The 22604-nt window shown below is 42.7% G+C and overlaps 1 protein-coding gene across 1 annotated transcript in view; it reads right to left on the bottom strand.

The window, feature by feature from the left end:
- The window catches only part of LOC146860510 (aminopeptidase N-like), a 438299-nt gene that overhangs the window by 328359 nt on the left and 87336 nt on the right, over positions 1-22604 (bottom strand). The window contains exons 3-4 of the mRNA XM_085644422.1: positions 22348-22484; positions 22135-22261 (exon numbers count right to left, since the gene is read on the bottom strand). Of these exons, the coding sequence (XP_085500548.1) occupies positions 22135-22261; positions 22348-22484 (264 nt within the window). The remainder of the gene's footprint in view (positions 1-22134; positions 22262-22347; positions 22485-22604) is intronic.

Raw genomic sequence — 22604 nt, 5'->3', positions numbered from 1 at the left:
GTTCCATTTTGCCCAGGCCTGGTGTTCCTTCCTATGCCAATTGTGTTTAGTGCTTTGGTCATTGCACTCCACTCTGTGACCCTGAAGCCCTCGATCATTTGGCTTCTGCTTCCAGGCTGTTCCAGTAAGGCTGGGTTTCTTTTGCAATCATCCTAGGACTCCTCTACCCTTCGCCCGCTGACTCAGATGCTGCAGGGTGATATGTATTGGGCTACTTGCTACCCTCCTTATACTGGCCTGTGCCTTAGCAGGTCTTTTGTGTGTTAAAGAGGAAGAAGGTGATGCCAGCTCATGCACCATCCTCCGACTAGTTGTATGAATCAGTATATCATCTCTTAAGTGTTTTCTACTGATTGTTTGCAATTATCAGCCTTTGACTTTCATGTTTCCAATCTCTCTTTTCTAAAAAATAAATTAAAAAATGCCTGATTATAGGAACAGGTGTTCTACATTTTCCTATGGCTGGTTGGTGTTCAATAATTTGTGAGTTTACTTCTTTTGTAATCTGATTAACATTCAGTTCTGATTAAAGTTCAGTCACTGACATCAATTCATGTAATTCTCAGAATTAATCCTAAATTTAGTATGGTTTTGAAATATTCTTATATTATTCCTATATTGAAACTCCTTTGTATTTTTAGTAAATCTACACTACTAATCTTTCTAGTAGTCTAGAAAGGATCTAATTTCATGTTTTCATAAAGATAACCACATTTCTGAGGGAGATTTGATATACATATTTACTAATGTACTTCCTATTGCACATACTCTTCTAAATGCAAATATTGGTATCGCTAACCTTTTCCTGTTGCCTTTATTTAAGGTTTCACAATCCATTCCTAGATAACAAATTCTTGAACTCGTTATTAGTTTGATTGTATGTTCTGATTGTATCTTAGTACTGCGACTGGTATTAACTTCTTCTGCCTTATTTTCAGTAACACTTCTCAAAATTCATTTTCACACTCTTCTAATAATCTGTCCTGGGTATCCACTTGTTTTGTACTTTTCCTTTGCCTGTCATGCATGTGTCTCATATTCTTCTTCAGTATAGGTACACGTACAGGTACAATATCTCCTTCATACTACCCTTAACATCACTTATGACATGAAGTATGGTACTTCTATGTGATGCTTTAAATACGGTGTTGTTCTTAATTGTTGGACATGATAATCTTTTCATGGTATCACCCAAAGTGTTGCTGCTCTTTCTGAAATCGTTTTTGCTGGCCATAGGACTCTGTACACCTTATTCATGCTAAACAGTGGTAAAATGTTTGTAAATACCTAGTATACCCAGGGTCAGTAAATGAAATGCTGCTAGTGGGCTGCAGCACTCAGAGTGTCTTCGGGGCTTCACTGCAGCCTGGGTGTGCAGTTTTAAACTGCCATTCCAATCTGGCAAAACTAAACATTTGCCAGGTCTAAACCTGTCGTTTTAGTACTTAGAAATCATTCAGCCCCTAACACCCATAGGGCAGGGTGCATGGTATTTAAAAAGTAGGGCATGCGCATTTAATGTTTTACATGTCCTGGCAGTGAAAAACCTGCAAAGTCATTTTTCACTATGGCAAGCAGGCCTGGGCGTAGTGGGCGTAGTGGGGCTACGTGGAGCAGTGCGTAGTGTGCCCAAATCTACGCACACTTGCGCGCTCCGCGTAGCCCCACTACGTGCCGCCCGCCTCCCGCCCACCCTCCTTTTAAAATAATATAATGCATGATAAAATAATTAAAAGTAAAGACTTACCTGCAGCGCGGCGTCTCCGGGGCTCCCTCTTCCTCGTTTCCAACTTCTTGTGACAAATGCGCATGCGCGGACGCCAGCGCATGCGCATTTCTTGCAAGAAATGCGCATGCGCGGGCGTCCGCGCATGCGCATTTGTCACAAGAAGTTGGAAACGAGGAAGAGGGAGCCCCGGAGACGCCGCGCTGCAGTTAAGTCTTTACTTTTAATTATTTTATCATGCATTATATTATTTTAAAAGGAGGGTGGGCGGGAGGCAGGTGGCGGGTGGCAGGCAGCTACGCTTCGCCCTGACGTGTGCGTAGCGCTGCCTGCTTCGCCTACTTCGAAAAGTGCGAAGCAGGCAGCGCTACGTACACTACGTGGGCGAAGCGTAGTATAACGCCCAGGGTTAATGGCAAGGCTGGATCTCTCATAGGAAAATACTGGGTTACACTAGAACAACGTTTAGTGGTCAGTGCCAGTGTGGCAGCAGCTAGAAAATTGATTCAAGGACTCATTTCATTATGAACTTAAATCCAACTTAATAGTCAAGTCAGATTTTATATTACTATTTTGGAAGTTACCTAAAGGCCAAAAGGCTTTACTGCCATGTTCACCTGTAACCTGACACGTGGTGGCACCCCTGTAGCGAGAAGTATATTACTTTCGGACCGTGGACAAGTGGGCTCTGGGTGTGGGAGGGGGTTCCTCCATTGACAGGATTGATAGGGACTCTGCCCTCCCCCTTCCAGTGCTTTTAAGGTTACCTACCTTGTCTCACATCTCAGCCTGCCTCCCCTTTATCGCTAGTCAGGCTGGCACCACAGCCAGTAAGTGAGGAGGAACTGACCACAACTGGTTAAGAGGGTAGGCAAGGACTTGCCCTTTATCCATTGGGCATAAAAGTGAAACTCATAGGCCTCTCGAAGAACAATCCTCGACCTGTGAAGAATCAGAAGAAAGAATGCCCTGCTGTCTGAAGAATATGAAAGAAGACTGAACCTGCTTGCATTGAATTCAGGACCCCAGAAGTGAATCCACAGGTTAGTTGGCTGACCTCCTGCTTGAGCTACAGGGACACTTAAGGTTCCAGAAAACTCTCTCCCTGCAACTGCTCTGTTGACCAGTTCCAACTGGAACTGCCCTGAACCCTGCTGCTGGCCTCTGCTGACTCCTAACCCCAAGTGGTGCCCTTAGGCCCTGAACCCTTTGCTGGTGTTAGAGTGTACTCCTCCTTTCCCCAAACTGCAGGAAGTAGAACTTAGAAACGTTTTGCTAACTTTTTTGCTCGCAGAACCTACAGAGACCAAGATTGCTTGTAAATGACATCAAAATGATATCAAGTCATCTGCCAGCCTCAGCTTGCTTGTCTGCCCGTCTAAAGGAGATCCAACTTCCAGAAAAGTTTTGAAATCTGAATGTAAAGCGCTTCACTGAGACTCACGTGAAGACGAAGCTCTGCATGTAGGCTTTCCCACCTTTGGCAGTGACCACACAGGAACTCCACCGCTGTCATTGAGCCCCACTTCTGCTCCAATTTGCAGCTTGTACTCCACTGATGACTCATCAACGACCACGTTTCCTCCATAAACGTTTCCAAGTCAGTAGTTAAACTTTCCACAGGAAGAATCTGAACCTTGTATCTGACCTTTGCTCCATTGCGGTCGGCTTAATTTTCGACCTTGATTTGGTCTAGCGTTACCAGATAACCGAGGTTGGATCTTCAGGCTTTTTGGCCCTGTTTTTAATTTAAATTTTAAAAAATTCACATCTTCTGTTCTACTTATTGCTTGTTTACAGTTTTGGTGCTGTCATTTTATTTATTAAAATATTCTCAATTTTTTTAAATTGAGTTTTCAAGTGCTGAGTTTTCACTTTATTGCTATTTGAGTACTGCATATATAGTACTTTACATTTTGCCTCAAAGTTAAGCTTGACTGCTTTGCCAGTCTTTCTTCTCACATATCAGCCGGCCCAAAATGTCAACCCTTTGAATCATGGCGTTTAAAGACGGATTTTAGGTTCACACCTCTCATGGATTCAGGCTAAAATGGCATACACATTTTTTACCCTTCCAGATAGAAACATTATTGTCTAAGAAATGTTTACATCCACTTAATTTGGATGAATCTGGAGTTCTTCTACTTTGTCAACATTTACTATGCCAGGTCAACCGTTGTCCATACTAGTTCCTTTAGGCTGAAGAAAATTATCCTCCTTAAATGAGGAAAGCTTTTGTGAGTGTTCTTCATGCACACTTTAATATAAAGTTAGTAAGCACTTTAGATGGATTTGTGCATTTCTCGAGGGTTTTAGCAGTCTAAGTATTCATCCTTCTATAAAGCTATTAGCAACCATGCAAAGGTAATGTATGCCTTTCAACAGTAGGCCTGGCGAAAAGAAATGAGACAAGAGAGAGAATGAGAGACACTAGATAATTTCAGTCTGCCTGTTGTTTCTGCTCGGCTCAGTCTTCATGGAAGAGGCATTGACAATCAGCCATGGCCCGTTTAGGTAAGAGCGGTGGGGTCGGGTTGTGGGGGGGGATTCGATAGACAACCATGAGGGAAAATTAGATAAATAATTAATTTTCCCTCGTCTGTCGAAATCCCCCCTCACCCTGCCCCACCGCTCTCACCAGCACAGGCCACAGCTGTTGACATTTACAAAATGTTGTAACTTTTCGTATTTTCCCAAATGCATTACAGTTCTCTATTTCTACTATAACACATGATATACATCTCTGCATATTTAATCCACTATCTGTGGTTTGTGAAAACTCTGACTTACTAGAGCCTTGAAACAGAATAAACCTTGAAATAGATGCACAAGATAACCTATACTGTAATACATGTTTTTCCGTAGATAGCTTCCTTCAGTGAATTGTATATCAGGTCTGATTGATTCTCAATATACATCATTGATGATCTCTAATATAATGAATACACATTTATTTTGTGTTTTACTCTTGACAATAGACAGTCACTTGCCTACCACTGGAAATACCTTATATCTGATTCAAGTAGTATAAAGCAAAGAGTGGGCAAGCTGAAAATTCACTAGCTACTCAGGTGAACAAGTTTAATAGATTTCTTAATCCTAGAAAGGATGGCTAAAGTACAATAGAGTTGTAATCCTAGATGGCTTGACTCTGTTACAATAGAGTCTGCAATCCTAGGGAGTATGTGTGCAGTACTTGAGCCTAAATGTGTGATTTCAAGTGTTATCTTGAAAGCTTCTTTGAAATCAACACTTGATGAAAGGATTATGAGTTCCAATCTACTCACAACAAGTTCCATCTGCACCAACTATGTGTCATGATTGCCTAGCAAGAAACACTTTGAAGAATGAGAAACATATTCTCTATAGATCTAAGATGACTGCCACCATTTCCAAGTCTCATGAGAGTTCCATGGTGCTCTTGGAAATGTCGTTTGTCTTGACTCTGCTTCCATGTTTTGCAAAGTACAAACGTTACAGCCATAAAGCCTCACTATATGGCACTCAAATTATGCATATTCCTCTGCAGCAGAAGACTTGAGCACCTCCAATGTTCAGAGGAGCATGACTCTGCCATACACAGGCAACAACAAGCCAAAGATCAGGATGTATTTTTTTAGTTTTCCTAACAAGCACGTTTTCACATTGATTAATGTTGTTCAGGTGTTTTTTTTCCTCATTTTCATATTTTTTAGTTCCCAAAATTGCAATTGCTCCTCCATTGTGAGCATGTTTTGTAGTTACTTCTGCTATTTAACTTAATTGTAACAAGATGAGAAAAAACAGTATTTGGTCTTAGACTGAGATGTACAATAAGAAACGGAAGGACATATATATATATCTGGACCCTCCTCAGAAAATTGTTTCTCTTAATGAACATTTAGGTTAGATCTTGTAATAGGACACCATAGCTGTAGAGAGTGTATTGCATTCACCATGCATACAACGGAATTTCATGCGAAGAAGACCATGAAAATATACAAATTATAGTAACAACTTTGTAATTTATGGAATGCATGGCCCACTGAAAAAGTGTATATAGGTCAGATTACAATTAAAGTAAAAACGTGCATACCTGAATATATGAATTGCCATACAAAATCATAAAGACTGGCTCTGGTAGTGAGTCACTTTATAGAAAGGAGATATCAAGAAGATAGCATGCTATAGGTGGTCCTTGAAAGAATCAAAAGAAACCTCAGTAGGGGTAAGTAACATTGTGGAGAATCCCAAGTTCAAAGATCAGAAATGTATTACAGGCACTGATCATCTAATCCCTTTCATATTGAGCAAATATGATGTATTCCTAAAACTGTAAAGTAGTTGGAACTACATAATGTGACAGATAAAAGGATAAATAATGTACCATTGCACATTTTTCTCAGTGATGAAAATTGACGTTTAATTATTTAAAAAGAAAATTACTATGTACCTTGTTGGAAATGGCCCTTTTTGCAGAGTTATCCCCAAACTTTTTACTTCTTCCTCCTTTATTTTTCCTGACCTGTTGTTGGCTATAGGAATCTGGGCACTTTACCACTGCTGATCAGTGCTAAAGTGCATATGCTTTTTGTGTAAATTGTTATTGTGATTGGTTATCTATGATTGGCATATTTGCTTTACCAGTAGGTCCCTAGTAAAGTGCACTAAGTGTGCCAGGGATGGTAAATCAAGTGCTACTAGTGGGCTTGCAGCACTGATTGTGCCACCCACATAAGTAGCCCTGGAAAGAGGTCTCAGGCCTGCCACCACTGCAGTGCCTGTAAGCAGTTTGTTAACTGCCATGTCGACCTGGCCGATGTACCCACTTGCCAGGCCTTACCCTTCCCCTTTTCTCACACATTGGACACCCTTATGGTAGGCCCAAGGTACACCCCTGGGCAGGGTGCAGTGTATGTGAAAGGTAGGACATGTACTAGTGTGGGTAACATGTCCTGATAGTGAAATACTGCCAAATTCGTTTTTTACTATTGAAAGGCATATGTTCCCATAGGAGCAAGAAAGAACATTGGAGTCTGGTATCCCTGAACTCAGAATTTGATAACACATCTTTTAGTAAAGATGGTTTTGAAATTCTGTGTTTGAAAATAGCACTTTTAGAAAGTGGCTATTTTCTTGTTCAACCTTTCTGTGTGCCTCTGCCTGTTTGTGGATTGACTGTCTGGCTTGAGAGTGACAGGGGCTGGGATGGCTCCAGGAGTCTGGGTGAGTCAGCACTAGGTTGAATAGACCGATCTGCATTTGGAGTGGTGGGAGGAGTAGCACCTGGGCCTGAATAAGGATGTGCCTGCCTTCCACAATGCTGGCTCCACCTCCTGAAGTGTGTCTGATGACCCTGGCCCACACTGACAAAGGAAGAAGTTGTGCACTGGCAGAGTGCACCCAGAACTGGTTTGGACTGGGTCCAGGACCCCTCACACATAGAGAACAAAGACCTTTGGGGTATAAAGATGAGAGCTGAGACCCCTGAAAGTTAGACTACTTTGGAATCAAGGAGGAACCTTTGCAGAGGAGAAAAGCTGAAGAGCTGAAGGAGAAGTACTGCCAAGTGTGTCTAGGGTTTGCCTCCTGTTGCTATTTCTGCCAAAGGAAGGAGAAGTACTTTGCTGTGTGCTGTGTCCTCCCTGCTTGAAAAAAGGACTTTGCTGTGTGCTGTGTCCTGAAAAGAAAGTCTAAAAATCTGTTGCGGAAACACAGGGATATAAAAGTTTCCAAGACTACTTCGTGATCAAGAGGAATCCCTGCCAAAGAAGATCAGCTGAAGAGACTGAGGAGAAGTACCGCCCTTGTTGTTTGTCTGGGGTTAGCCTGCAGTTTGCTGTTTCTACTAAGGAGAGATCTAAAGGACTTTGCTGTGCGCTGTGTCCCCTGCTTGAAGAAGGACTTTGCTGTGTGCTGTGTCCATCTGAAGAAAGGTCTCCAAGGCCCTGAGACGAGCTGGATTCTTGTTTCTGAAGATCCCAGGCACAAAAGGACTTCACCCCCAGCCTCCCTGAGTTTCCTTGCTGGGAGTTCCAGTCCGCCAGGAGGGCCTGTAACTGAGTTTGAGGCCTTTTTGCTGTTGGGAGCTGAAAGCGCGATGCAACGAAAGAGAAGCGTGATGCCACAGCGGCATCATCGAGGAAGCGTGTCGCCGCTGCCGCTGTTTGCCGTCGCATCACCGGAGAAGCATGCTGCCACACAGAGGGTGCCGTCGCATTACCGGAGAAGTGTGTCGCAGGGCTCTCGCATCGCTGAGGAAGCGTTCTGCCGCAACACCAGAGAAGCGTGTCACTGAGGGTGTCATCGCATCACCGGAGAGGCATGTTTAAGGGCCTGTCGTGGCTCAGAAAACCACTGAGTTTGCCACACAGCCATTGGGCATGCAAGTATCGCCTCCATCTTGTCGCATCGCAGTGAAGACGCCATTTTCTTGCATCGCACCGGATCGTCGCAACTAATCGAGGTGCCATCTTGTAGCACTGGAACCGTAGCTTAGGAAGAATCAACACATCGCCTTCTCTGCGACCCTTTTGTTTGTTTTGCGTTAAGCATCCCAGGTACTTTGTGGGTAAAGTGTTGCATATCATCATCTACAAGTTTATTTTTGCAACAACCTTTTTGAAGACATTCTACTTAGTTTTTGTGTGTTGTATTTTTAGCATTTTGGTCTTGTTTAGTTTAGATAAAGATATTTTATTTTTCTAAACTGGTGTAGTGTCCATTTGTGGTGTTTTCACTGTGTTACTGTGAGTGTTGGTACAAATACTTTACACATTGCCTTTGGGATAAGCCTGTCTGCTCGTGCCAAGCTACCGAGGGGGTGAGCAAGGGTTATCTAAAGTGTGTTTCCCCCTTACCCTGACTAGAAGCAAGGGTCCTTATTTGGTCAAAGGCACCCCCAGATCTAACATTTGTGTTTGAGGTCAGATCCCCCAAAAAACACAAATTAGCTAAAATCAGTCAAGGTCGGATGGGCCCAAAACATTTTCGGGTTCAAGAAAAATGTGTTCAACTTTTAGCACAACACTCCTTGGTTGATACAGGTGTGTGACAAGGGTCAATGAGGGTACTCAGCATGACCGAGAGCATCCCCAACATTGCTTGGATTGTGCAGTACACTATTAAGGAAATGTAGAGCAAATACGGTTGATGATGGATGAGTTTAGTCTAGATTCATAGGTAGATAAGAATTTTGTCTATAAGCAAAATTCTTTTATAAATATAACCTTGTACAGAAAGTATACCTGAAACGAGCAAACCAACAAATTATTTATGTCACATACAAAACATTCAGAAAGTGTAACTAGCAATCAGCAATAATTGATGTGAAGAAGTGGAAACATCATATATTGCTCCTTAAATGGGAACATTTATCAATAGACAGACGCACCACCCTATGCTCTATTGCTAGTACCATCATCTCGGCTAAAAACTTGTAATAAACCCTAATTCCAATGTCCCATTCATGCCACATATCTTTTAACCTTTGAAAGTTTAGTGAGGGTGCTCTCATAAAGTGTTCTTTAAAATGATAGTATAATTCTATTTAAACCTTGAATTTTACACTTACCTTTTATCATTATGTGACTGTTTCCAGCTATGACACATGATCATTTTTAAATGTCTGTAATATTTTTGCCACACCCTCAGAATTTTGCTTTTGTTTGTGTTTAAGAAGGCACATCACAACCACAGCTCAGTCACCCATGGGGACTTTCCTGGTGTCAAATGGACAAGCGGAGAATTAGGAGGAATGAAAGAAACTAACTGACTAGGTGAGTAATTAACTAGATGACTTGAATCTCTTCTATCCGACCCTGTTACTAGGGCCTAAAGCTAAGTTCAGCCAAATTCAGTGGCTGGCTACCTTTGACTGAAACAAAACATGGACTTTGAAAAAGTGACACCACCTTCCAGTACAGTAATATCACAATAGCACATAATTTATGTTAATATCATCCAAATGAGTGGTACTTTTCATACCAAACTTAGAAGGATGAAAACATGAGATAGTTGCAACCTGTCACCTTTTGATTGCTTACATGTTTCCCCAGTAGTAATTTTAACCTGCTGCACCATCTAAAGGACTAGATCTGCTTGCTGACTCTATTAGCAAGTAGCAAAGCACCGTGGGATGGGGCAATAGCCATTATCCTAATCACATCCAGAAGGGACAAGAAATTACGTATTCTTTCATCGTCCCTAGAGATACATATTACTCACAAAACGAGAAGGACACATACATAAGACTAATTCAGACTAAAAAAGAGAGGGGAAAAGAAAAAGAAAAGAAGAAAGAGGACTGGCCACTTAGCTCCTGGCCATGACAACCCAAGCTGGTAAACAAAGAAAGACAAACAACCAAACCCTTAGAGTTTTTACAATTGCCCTCACCCACTAGCACCCACTAGATAGTGGCATGATTCATCATAGGGCCGTTGACACACCCTGGCGCAAGGCATCGTTAAGGGTGGAGCAATATTATTTTGAAAGAGAATTATGAGTTATTTCAAAAGAGGTATCCCAAGTGCAGAAAACAAAATATATTAAAGCTGTCTAAGTAGGTGCCCGCCTATATTTTATTATAGGCTTCACTTGGCAGGATTAAAAACATATACTGAGAGGGCATATGAGAGAACCAACAACTCCGTTACCCTATCTGCTATACCAACATGTTTCAGCCTATCTTAATCGCCCAACAGGATCAACAGGGTCAAAGGCCAGATACTTTATAACTCGTAATCCTCCCTCCTAGACAATCACTATATGGTAGGGAGAATATATGGCCATACTTGCACTTAGTAGACACACTTCTAAGGTGTGCATGAGTTTCATTGATCGCAGTCCAAACCTGGGTATAGAGTGGGCACAATGCACTGTAGTTACACTTTCATCAAGTTGCGATGTGGTTTTGTGAGCCACTCTGCTCCCTCTGCCGGCACATGCAACAACAACAGTTGATGGACAGAATGCAAAACAATGTCATACATTCACCCCAGTACAGAGATCTGGGCCTAAATCTATCGTTTTTTTGCTCACCATGCCATTCCAGTTTGAACCCAGCCATGCAAATCAGTCTTGACCCTGTGCCTCAAGGGAACAGTCCAGCCTGAACTGCCAAGCCAGGTCCTCCCTGGACTGGAAACAAGCATCCTAGGACCGGTTTTGGGGTTTCACCCCTCTTCAGCCAGGATAGCTTGTTTCCAGTGGCATGGAGAGCACGAGACCCACGTCTGGGCATACCTGTCCCACTCGGGGTGACAAATGCAAAAACAACAGCTGATGGACAGAATGCAAAACAATGTCATACATTCACCCCAGTACAGAGATCTGGGCCTAAATCTATCGTATTTTTGCTCCCCATGCCATTCCGGTTTGAACCCAGCCATATGCAAATCAGCCTTGACACTGTGCCTCAGGGGAACAGTCCAGCCCGAACTGCCAAGCCAGGTCCTCCCCGGACTGTAAACAAACATCCTAGGACCGGCTCCGGTAAAGAATGATGAATTTAACCGAGATCTCTTGACTGGTGGTGAATGTTTTGATTTGTTCTGCATTCCATCCATCAATTGTGTGTGTCTTTTGCTTTCTCGCCCTCTGCCGGCACAGCAGATGGGGTAATGGGGTCATTAGTTCTCTCATATACCCTCTAAATATATCTTTTTAATCCTGCCAAGTGGGGCCCTTAATAAAATATAGGTGGGGACCCACTTAGTTTTCCTCCATTTTGTTTTCTGCACTTGGGATCCTCTTTTGGAATAACTTCTTTTTCATAATTCAAATTGGTGTTTACTAGCTTGGGTTGTCATGGCCAGGGGATAAGTGGGCCAGTCCACTTTCCTCTTTGCTTTTTATTTCCCTCTTTCTTTTTTAGTCTGATTTAGTCTTACGTATGTGTCCTTTGTGAGTAATATAGTACCCATTATCCAGCAGAACTCGTGTTTTAGTACTGGCATTGTAGTTGATGTGGAGCTGTGCTATTTGCAGGCCACAGTTTGAATTCTAGAGGACTGCTCGAGAGATTCAATCATTTGTTGTATAGATCTATGTGTAACCAGTTAGTTACATGAAGCAATCATTTTAAAAAACAGTTCATTAATTTATGCATACTCTGTCAATACCTGCATTTGCTGTGCAGGATGTAAGATTGAAGTTGTACAGTACTAACTCAAGATGTCATTTTTGTGTGCATAATAACATGGATACAACTGACTTTAGTAAGTGACAACTATTTTTGATGCTGATTATTTTTAATAACAATTATTTGCATTATTTACCTATACGTACAGTAGGTTGCATATATTGTGAACTAGCATGTATAGGATAGTTTGCCTTTTCAGGGTACTTTAAATTAATTTGAATCTCAATGGACAGCCCCTTTGTCTCTTTTTAATTAAAGCAGGGGGTGGGAAAGGGGGAAACAGCACCTCACACCTATACCTAGGACACACAAGTATCCAAAATGAAACTGTCACAGTGTTAAAAGGTATCAGGGCAGCTATTAGAGAGAAGGCTTGGGTGCTCAAGGCTGTCTTCCCTTTGTTACTCATAGCAGAATACAAGGCAGTAAGATGTTCCAATGTTGTACTTCAGTTCGTGAAAGTAGTGATTTAGTGCTTCCAATTAAGAAGAGATTACAAGACAGAAGAAAGGAGTGAAGGAAATCCAGAAGAACTTATGCAATTTGTTTCCTTTCTAGTGGGCCCAGTGACTAAGGACTAGTCTATGAAAGTATGATCTATGCAAAAGGAGTGCAGCTGTAAGACTAGGCTTTCTTTCCATCGTGGCAAAGATGGGCATATGATTCTGCAAATGATTCTGGCATGCGTTAAACTGCCTCAGAATAATCTTGTACGAACCCAGTCATCATCGGATAAGAGGACAGGAGAGCATTTTTATCACTTTCTATTGGATCTTCTATAAATCATACTGATAATAATTTGTTCCTTTTACTTCTTTTAATGACAACAGAAGAAGGGATAGTTATTAATACTGGGTATTGTGAAATAGTGCCGCACGTGCCACGTCACCCATAAGTCCACCTGGTCTTGCACCCAAGGCAAGCTACCAATACACAACTTCATGGACCTGCTGAAATACGTCACACTCTCTGCAACCCAGACTGCCACCTTCCATCTCATCTGTAGTTCTTCAAGGCAGAACAAGGATTTCATTGATGAATTCTTAGATCTCATTAATGCCTTTTTACCCTGCTGTAGTATCATGCTTGGGATGAAATCAACAAGGTCTTGTGTGTGCTGGCCTCCTGTTTCAGAAGACTCGGGGACATCAAAGTCTTCCGTCTGTTTGCAAAACTTTATTTATGAATCCCTGGTGCTTCACTTCATTCTAGGATATCTGGTGCTTCGTTTCATTCTGGGATTTCTGGTGCTTCGTTTTACTCTGGGATTTCTGGTGTTTTGCTTGCTTCCAAATTCCAAGTGCCGTGCTGCACTCCTCAGCGCTGCTAAGGAATTCATTGGTCTAGCAACCCCTGTGTGCTTTACATAGCGCAAGTACGTCTCGCCACTGCTCTGGGCTCAGCCTCCAACCACTGCTTCAGCAAATGCCAAGAGATTGCAGGGCGGCAGCTCGGCAGCTGAGTGAGTGCTACAGGGGGACCAGGCTTTGCCTAGTAACGTACCCAAAGCCGCCATCGTGTGAGGAGGACTGTGCTTCTCACAGCCCTGCCCAGCAAAATGCCGAGCTAAGGCTGAGGTTAGCAAGGACGCTCCGACATGACTGGGGACCACACAGCTGCACTGCAGCCAGGAGCAGAGAAGAGCCCTCAAGCCTCCCGCTAAGTGTAGCCGGAGAGGCGTCGGTGTCAGGGACCAGCTGGTTGCAGCCGGGGACAAGATGAGTGCCCTCCCCAACCTCTTCTCTGAAACAATGCACCATCCGAGCGCGGGCAGCTCCAACTCCACTGTTTCGGGAGGCATCTTTGGGGAAAGTATTCCCACCCATCCAGTGGTAGCACACAGGCCTTCCTGCAGCCTGGTCTACCTTAACATCTTGGTTGGTGTATCGGCTGCACCAACCATTGGAGGTCTGCATTTTTTTCTTGTCATTTCCTAACAGGGTATGACCTCCAACACCTGATTGTGGTCTATATGTTTGGAATACAAAGGATATTTCTTTATATATCCTTGTGTGGAGTCTCTAGTGTGCCACTGGGGTGTGTGTGTTGCGCAAACGCTTTACACATTGCCTCTGAGATAAGCCTGACTGCTCTGCCAAGCTACCAAGGGGGTCAGCAAGGTTTTTTTATAATGTGTAACTCCCTTACCCTGACAAGAGTGGTGGGTTCTGCATGGCTTAGGTGCATTAGCCAACCAGAAACCCCATTTCCAGCAAAATGTAACTTTCAGAAAAGTTACATTTACTTGTCTGAGCCACTGTAGGCTAATTAGCCCTTAATCTGCAACTGCTGTCCTGCCTGTAATGAGGTGTGAAATTCCTTCTAGGAGCCAAACAATATAGCAATTTGATTGACAGGTCGACCTGAATGGGCTGAGATAACCCATCTGAACTCAGCAGAATAGTCAGGGTGGGGGCTGCTACCCCTCCTGTTGGCTCAACAGTGTCATAGCCTGAATGACAGGCCTGTCTGAGGCATATGTAAAACCTTTGTGACTTTGAAGCAGATGGAACATCGCCCAAAGTCATTAAACAGGCCTGGATCACAATTCTTCTATGGTTAGTGAAGGACCCTGCTTTGTCTTTGTTACAATTGGGTGTCTCTAGTTGGCAGAAGTAAGTACCTTCGTCCAAGTTTAGGGACCCTTGCTTCTAGTCATGGTAAGGGGGACACACACTTTAGGTAACCTCTGCTCACCCCCTTGGTAGCTTGACATGAGCAAACAGGATTATCCCAAAGGCAATGTGTGAAGTATTTGTACTCAAAATACACAGTAATACAGTGATAACACCACAAATGGACACCACACCAGTTAAAAAAAAAAAGTATCTCCACCTAAACTCAACAATCCATCATCCATGTAGTAAAATAGCACTTCAAAACAGATATTTCCAAAACAAAGCTTGTAGAAAACAAATAGCTACACCTGGGGCTATTGCGACGTCATGAAAGCAATAAATCCAAAATATGGCGCCTACCGCGAGGTGCGTGGCATTGGGCACTGAGTCACATGGACCCCCAAGCAAACAGTACCTTTGGATAATGAAGTTGATGATGATGCATGGGGTCGTGGAGGTGAGGCTTGGGGGGCCGAGGCCGGCTCCCTGGATGCTACAGGAGAGGTGAGTCGTCATGTCTGCGAGGAGACGAAGTGTCGAATCTAGGACAGGGGAAGTAAGTTTTGTCGGCAGTGAGGTGTGGGTTCCAGTGATGGTGCAAAGTCGTTGCTGGCAATGACCGAGTCGGTGCCAGCGCTGGCGTAAGAAATGCCAATAACTGCAGGCATTGAAGGGCGTCGGAGCTGCGGTGCAGGCAGGGCGGTGCGTCGTGCACTTCACGAGTGGTGCCCTTGGTCTCGGTGCAGGTTGCGGCATAAGAGCGGCATCACAGATGGCATCGGAGACAGGTTTTCTTGCTTCTTTGAAGTTGCTTCTAGCTCCCAACAGCAGGAACAACCTCCAGAGGCCCAAAACTGGAATAGTCACCTCCTGGCAGGTCAGACCTCTCAGCAATAGAGTTCAGGGTAGCTGCGGGTGAAGTCTTTTTTGTCCCTGAGACTTCAGAACAGGAGGCCAGCAAACACGAGCCTTTGGAGATTCTTCTTCAAGTAGGTTCACAGCAAAGTTTCAGTCTTTTAACCTTTCCTTAGCAGAAGCAGCAACTGCAGGCCAACCCCACACAGCACACAGCAAAGGGGCAGTACTCCTCCTCACAGCTCTCCAGCTCTTCTCCTTGGCAAAGGTTCCTCTTGAGTCCAGAAGTGATCTAAAGATCTAAAGTTCGGAGATTTAAGGTGCACTACTTATACCCCATTTTGTCTTTGTTTTTCTTTGTCAAGGGGTCTCTGAGCCCACTCCAAACCAGTTCTGTCGTCATTGGTGCACTGTGACCACAGAGGGTGAAGACAGCATTGTGCAAGTTAGACAGGCCCAATTCAGGTGCAAGGAAAACCCCTCCCAATAATCTAAATACAGCCATGCCACTTTCAGCTCAGTTCTGAGTCATCCAGGAAGGGCCAGGCACACCGAAACCCTCCTCCCAGTGTCTGTCTACAGTGAATGCACATCCCAAGCCCATGTCACTCCAAAATCAGACCATCAATCAACAATCAGGGAGTGGCACACAGACAGGTTAAACAAGAAAATACCTACTTCTTAAAAGCGGCATTTTAAAACACTTAATTTAAAAACCTTCGTTACTAAAAGATGTGCTATTAAATTCTGAGTTCAGAGAGACTAAACTTTATTTCTCTATCTTGTCCCAATGGGAAGTTATACATGTAAGATGTTACAAAGTACCTCCCATGTTATCCTATGGGGCAGAAAGCCTTTCAATAGTGAAAATGAAACACACTGTATTTCACTATGAGGACATGTCACACACATCAGTTCATGTCCTAACTTTCACATACACTGCATCCTGCCCATGGGGTACCTTGCGCCTACCAGAGGAGTCTGTTACATGTACGAAAAGGGAAGGTTAGGTCCAGGCAAGTGGGTGCACTTGCCAGGTCGACAGGGCAGTTTAAAACTGCACACAAATACTGCAGTGGCAGGTTTGAGATACCTTTTCGGGGCTAATCATGTGGGTGGCACAATCAGTGCTGCAGGCCCACTATTAGTATTTGATTTACAGGCCTTGGTACACACAGTGCACTTTACTAGGGACTTACCAGTAAATCAAATATGCCAATCAGGGAGAACCAATTATAATACCAATTTACACAGAGAGCATATGCACTTTAGCACTGTGTAGCAGTGATAATGTGCCCAGAGTCCTATAGCCAACAAAAACAGGTCAGGAAAATTAGGAGGAAGAAGCAAAATGTTTGTGGATAACCCTGTAAAAAAAGGGCCTAGCCCAATAGTCTTCCTAGAATTCGATCTCATTTTATGTTGATGTCCAGGGCCTGAGTCAAACTAGATTTTAAGTGAGGAAATTGGCACCTCCCCTCCCCCCCAGCTCTCAGAGCTCAAGCTTATTCTGGCTAAAGACTTTGCCTTCTTGGATTTGGTTTTCAATAAGGCCAGCAGGGACTACAGAAAAATCAAGCATGCTGGGAACATTTACTCCATTGTTCAGAGAGGGTCTAGAGTGTCTTAGGGTGTCCCTCGTCCACAGTATTTTGCACCGTACAAAGTTGGGCTGTCACCCAGCTTTTCTCAGAACACTGCTGAGTTTGTGAAATGATACCAGGAGGGCTGAACCTGCTGCACTTGGCATCTGTGACCTGTGAGAAGGACCTGAGGAGGTTGGACCCCTTCCATTAGAAATCCAAGAACTAAACGATCTCCATGTATCATAAGGCTGATCCCCTAGGTGGCTCCAGGAAAATAAAAAAGCTGAAGAGGACATTCCTGTGAGGATACCCATTAGTATGGACTTTCATGTTGGCCTCTGCCTATTACCTGAGCATCTTTATGTGCTTTACACTAAGGTCTTGGGTGTCTTTCTTCTTCTGTTGTTGTTTGGGCACCAGACTAAATTTTGGAAATTTGTAAAAATGTTTCCTTAAGAGCTTCAGTAATACCTGTAGGAAAAAGTACCACAACATCGGGATGGATTTCAGATTCATTCAACATGGAGAGCACAGCCCTTCTGAAAACAATTACTGAGACACCAACAAGAAACCTCTAAAACTCCAGAGTATCAGCGGGACCAACCTGCTTTAGGTATGCGACCTTCAGTTTCAGGCTGCCCATGCAGAGAGGATTTGTTTCTCAAAAAGTGATAAAGTTGGATTCTGCATTTTCAACATTTTTCTTCGAGAAAGTGACAAAGTCCCTTTCTGAAGTATGGCTTAGAATATTTTCTAACATTTTGCCTTACAGACTTTCAGCAGGACCAATCAACATACTGTACCTGACCATAGTGGTCTGCCTGAAATTGCACCTTGTTCCCTTTCTCAGCGACCATTGACTCACATTGGGTGCTTTATTCCTGGTATTTTTTACATTAATTCTTTAAAGAGTTCTATCTCCAGTTCTCCTTATGGATTTTTTTGTTTGGTCTTATTTTACTCATTTTATTTTCTCTCTATCTGACAAATGATTGTGGAGGTTTATTGTGTGTTATATATTTTGTGTGACTTTCCCTGTTTATACACTGCTTAAATACTTTACACATTTAAACCAAACTAATTTGTTTCACGTAACCAGGGTTTGGCTAAGGTTTATTTTAAAAAATGTGTGTAACAGCTAGTAGGTGGTGGCATTATTCTTTGAAGTAGAAATTTGTCAACACAAATAATAATCCAATTTGTTACCCGTTTTAGTAAAGATATTTTGGAGTCATTGAAGGAAGCACAAGTTTTTTTTAAGTTTGATTTTAGCAAGCATATTATCTGCTGAGACTGACGGAAGGAGGTGAGTCTAAAATATAATTTCGCACACCATTCGTCCATTTTGAATATCATGTATTTCCACACCACTTGGATTGAGCTTTCGCAGATGTACTTTGCATGGCTTTTCCTGACTGACATCCTGCTGTTTCCTCAGACTCTTGGGGAACATCAAGAACATATGACATATCAAGTTTCACAGGACACTCAAGCAGGTCCCATATATGTGAAAGAGTTAGTTTGAGAAAGATAATGTACTTTGCTTTTATTTTTATTGCCTCGCCATTTTCTATATTTTCTATATAACCCAAAAATGTATCCGCTATTTTGAAGTGGTCTTCACTTTTCATGTTAAGGAGAACCAGATTTTCACAAGAAGTACAATTCTGTATTGAAAATTTCTCAAAATTTGGCCAAACTGAACAGTGATATTACTCATGTTTTGAAGAAGGAGAATACGAGTAATGATTTTTGCTGGGATGATAAAGCTGAGAAGGCGTAAGCAGATATTATCTCAAGTGGCAATCTTGATATTGCAAAATGATACATTGTGGAAACAGATGTCTGTGAAAAAACAACAGAGGCAGTCCTATTACAAAAACAAGAAAATGTACAAGAACATCTTTTTTTTTATCTCGTGTTTTGTCAGAATCTTAACAAAACTATTTGGTACTCGAGAGAGAATTTTTAGCTAAGAAGATGATTTGTATTTAGTAGAGACAGACGTTTTCAGTGTAGGAATTGTCGTCAAGTCAGATGGGCAATTTTCTTTGTCCAGTATGACTTTATTATCACTGGTGTTCCTTGCCCAAAGAAAGTGCTGGCGGGTGCAAGCATTGGCGGGTGCAAGCGCTGGGTGCTTTATCACATTGCTATTTCTGAATCATCAAACTATATTTGCTTCTCAGTGAGTGGTTGAATAGTTTACTTTTTCTACACAAGTTTAAGACAGCTCAAGAACAGATGAATCTGGAGAAACTGTGATGATTTTTTGTAAAAGACATCCCTACTTTGACAAAATTAACTATAATTCAGTCAAAACGCTGTTTTGTTCCTTCTAAAGAAGTCAATCAGGCCGTTATGAAGATGTTCCATAACTCCACCATCTAAGTATATAGAGATGTAAAGACTACTTTGGATTTAGGATCACAGTCTTTTGGTGACCACCAGCTGTAGTACATCTTGATGTTCAGGAATATGCTTTTGCTGTCAATTTTGTACCCAGCATTAAAATTCATGGGCTAAGCTTTTTGAATATCTGCATCCATTACCAGTAGTTCCCAAGACTTGGGTTTCTGTCTCCACAGTTCTTATGATGGCTGTTCTACCTGTGGAAACTTGGTCAAAAATGGTCCATTTTTCTCCTTTGGCCAAATTACCAACAGCTGAAGAAATGGCAAAGTGTTTTAACTGGTATTTTTTCATGTCCTTGGGTTGCCTCATATTATAATTTCGGTTGAGAAACTGAGGGGCTCATTATGATGGCGGACGGACATCAGTCCGCCCCTCATTATAACGGTTTTAGGACCACCCGCCAGACGTGCCGTGGTCCCACCAGTGCAATTAGGATGCGCCTGCCATACTGGCGGGCGCATCCTGGCCTTTTAACATTGCGGATGGTGCTGCAGGCTGCAGCACCGTCCGCAATGTCAAAAGAGCATGCACAGTATTTCCCTGCACGATGTGGCAGGCACCACGTGGTGCCTGCCACTTGGTGCATGGAACTGCAGGGGGCGTTCCCTTCCAAATAGCGAGTCTCAGACCCATGTACCAATGTTTTGCACCGCAATTGCGGTGACAAAACACTCTCAATTACCACCTACTTCAAGTATGTGGTAATGCATTTGCAAATGGGAAGGGGTGCCCAGGGGACCCCTTCCCCTTTGCAAATGCATGCAAAATTATTTTTAAGGGCAGGCAGTGGTCCCAGGGACCTCTGCCTGCCCTTAAAAAGTAAACGAAAAACGTTTCATTTTTTATTTTTTTAAATGCAGCCCATTTTCCTTTAAGGAAAATGGGCTGCATTTAAAAAAAATGCTTTATTTAAAAGCAGTCCCAGACATGGTGGTCTGCTGAGCCCAGCATGCCACCATCCCTGGGAGGGCTGGCATTCCCAATGGGCTCGCAAATTGCGAGAGGCTCATTAATATTAATGAGCCTCGCAATTTGCGACCCCAGTGGGAATTGCAAACAGTGTTAAACACACTGATGTACATTTCATTAAGTGCCTCGCAATTTGCGACTCATAATTTGTCCCAAATTGCGAGGCGCTAAATAAAATGGTCGTACATCTGGCCTTTAATGTCTAAAATATTAATAAATGTATATCATTGCTCAGTAGGCAAGCCTCTGCTATGGATGCTTGTCATTGTATTACATATGTGCCAAAGACCGAATGCTTGTGCAAGCACTGAAAAGGGCTATAATTGTGCATATGACAAATCAGCATAGCACAATAAAGAACCCATTGAGCTCCATCATTCCCCACTGGGATGAAGGACTATTAGCTCTATGGAAAGCCTGTCAGCCATGAAAGTGATACATAACGCAGCCGCCACTGGTACTAGCAGGAGAGCACTTCACAGAGGCCTGGCTTTTTAGGTCCAGCATTCAAGACGTCTTGTAAATTAGTATATACAGGGCTTTAAGTGGGATAAAAAAAACTGGGGGGTCTCTCAAAGGGTGTGGCCAATGTAATTAAGGATGTGGCATAAAAATATGTAAGCTAAAAATCTGCGCTTAGCATAGTGTGCTGCCTGACTTGTATTTTGCAGTTTTTTTCATTGCATCCAGATATATGGTACAACAAGTAACATCATACCTACAACAAGTCAGGACTATTGGCTTGTCAATGGTTGTTAGTTACATAAGATAAAAAAAGCAGCAAGTATGGCATGTATTGAAAAAGCTTCCACTTGAAGCCCTGGTGACACCACGACAATGTTGCTGCGCCTGAGTTTTAAAAAAAAGAGAAAATGACTCTCTTTAAGGGATTTCCCTTCCCCTAGAATGCTCACCTGGCATGACGTCATGCCGTAACTTCTCCACTAGTGAGAAGTGAGCAGTGTGAGCAGCGCACATCGATGTGCCTGCTGTCAGTGCAGTCCAGAAATAAATGGACCGCCTGTGCCAGGGCACAAAACAGAGCCCGATAAAGGCCAGTTTCGAGGCCCCCTTCAAAAAACTGCCGGTGCTCAGCACCGGTGAGACCCGGCCCACTTAAAGCCCTGAATATATACTTATATGTGTATGTACTTTGTGGGCTCTGGAGATCAGCCCTAGGACTTGTCTGCTTCGGCTTAGGGAAATTTGTTTCTGTTCAACTGCCTCTATTAACTGTCTTGATAGAAAACGACCAGAAGAGGTCAGTAAAATACCAGAATTGCTTTCTGCTTGATATTTTGCCTCTATGTAACTGTCTTGATAGAAAACGAACAGTAAAGGTCAGTAAAATACCAGAATCACTTTAGCCTTCCCTAGATTGCAGTCCATAGAAATTGTCTTCCAAGAGCACCCGTAGACAATAATATTTTTTTCAAATCTTGCATTTTCACTGATATCACCACCGAAGGCCCTGATTTTATATTAAAAACAGAGCTTTAGACTTTACCATTTACCGCTGGAAGGCAATATTTTTCTTCATGTGTTCCCATACCTGGCGTGTCACGCAGTTTGGTGCTTACTTTCCCTCCATGTTAAACAACAGTAGATGTTTCAGCACCCATGCTAATGTGCTGCTTAGCTAAATACATATAAAGTCCCAAAGGCGAGACCAATTGCATTGCAAATGCTTGTTTTCTTTGTAACAACATTCAAAGCTACGAGAAAATGTTAGATTGCTCTGAACGCTCTCATCAATTGAGAAGTAAGAGCAAACTAACTACTTGTGAATATATTGCTTCATATGAATATTATGAAGAACAAAATGCGCCCATCTCTGCTCACCTGACTTTGGCAGTGGATAAGGCGCTCTGTAGTAATCTTGCACTAAAGTGAGAATTGGACCAGTTACATTTAAAGCATATTCTCCTTGATTTTCCCGAATAGCTTTCTTTCGCGCCCAGATTCGAATCTGAAATGAAGGGACACGTTTTTAAATTCCAAACTCAGAATTAAAGACCCACCTGGATTCCCCATGTGAAAACAAAACTGTTTTACCTGCACATTATTGTCCATCTTTTCAATCTTATCAAAGTCACACACTATGAAAGCCAGGAGATAGGTGGATACTTTTGGCGTTTTTCCAAATGTGGTGACGTGCCAAGTCACAGAATCTATGACTTTTGGAACAGTGCCTAGAGAGAAGGAAATGTCAAAAAGAAGATAAAGTATCACATCCATTGTAAGGGCATTTATGGGAAGTCACTTCAATTCAACAAAATCACAGTGATGGTGGAAGCAATATCATATGTTCA

The sequence above is a fragment of the Triturus cristatus genome, chromosome 3_1 (genome assembly GCF_964204655.1).
Source record: "Triturus cristatus chromosome 3_1, aTriCri1.1, whole genome shotgun sequence".
Lineage (NCBI taxonomy): Eukaryota > Metazoa > Chordata > Amphibia > Caudata > Salamandridae > Triturus > Triturus cristatus.
This window is presented reverse-complemented; position numbering and strand designations above follow the sequence as displayed.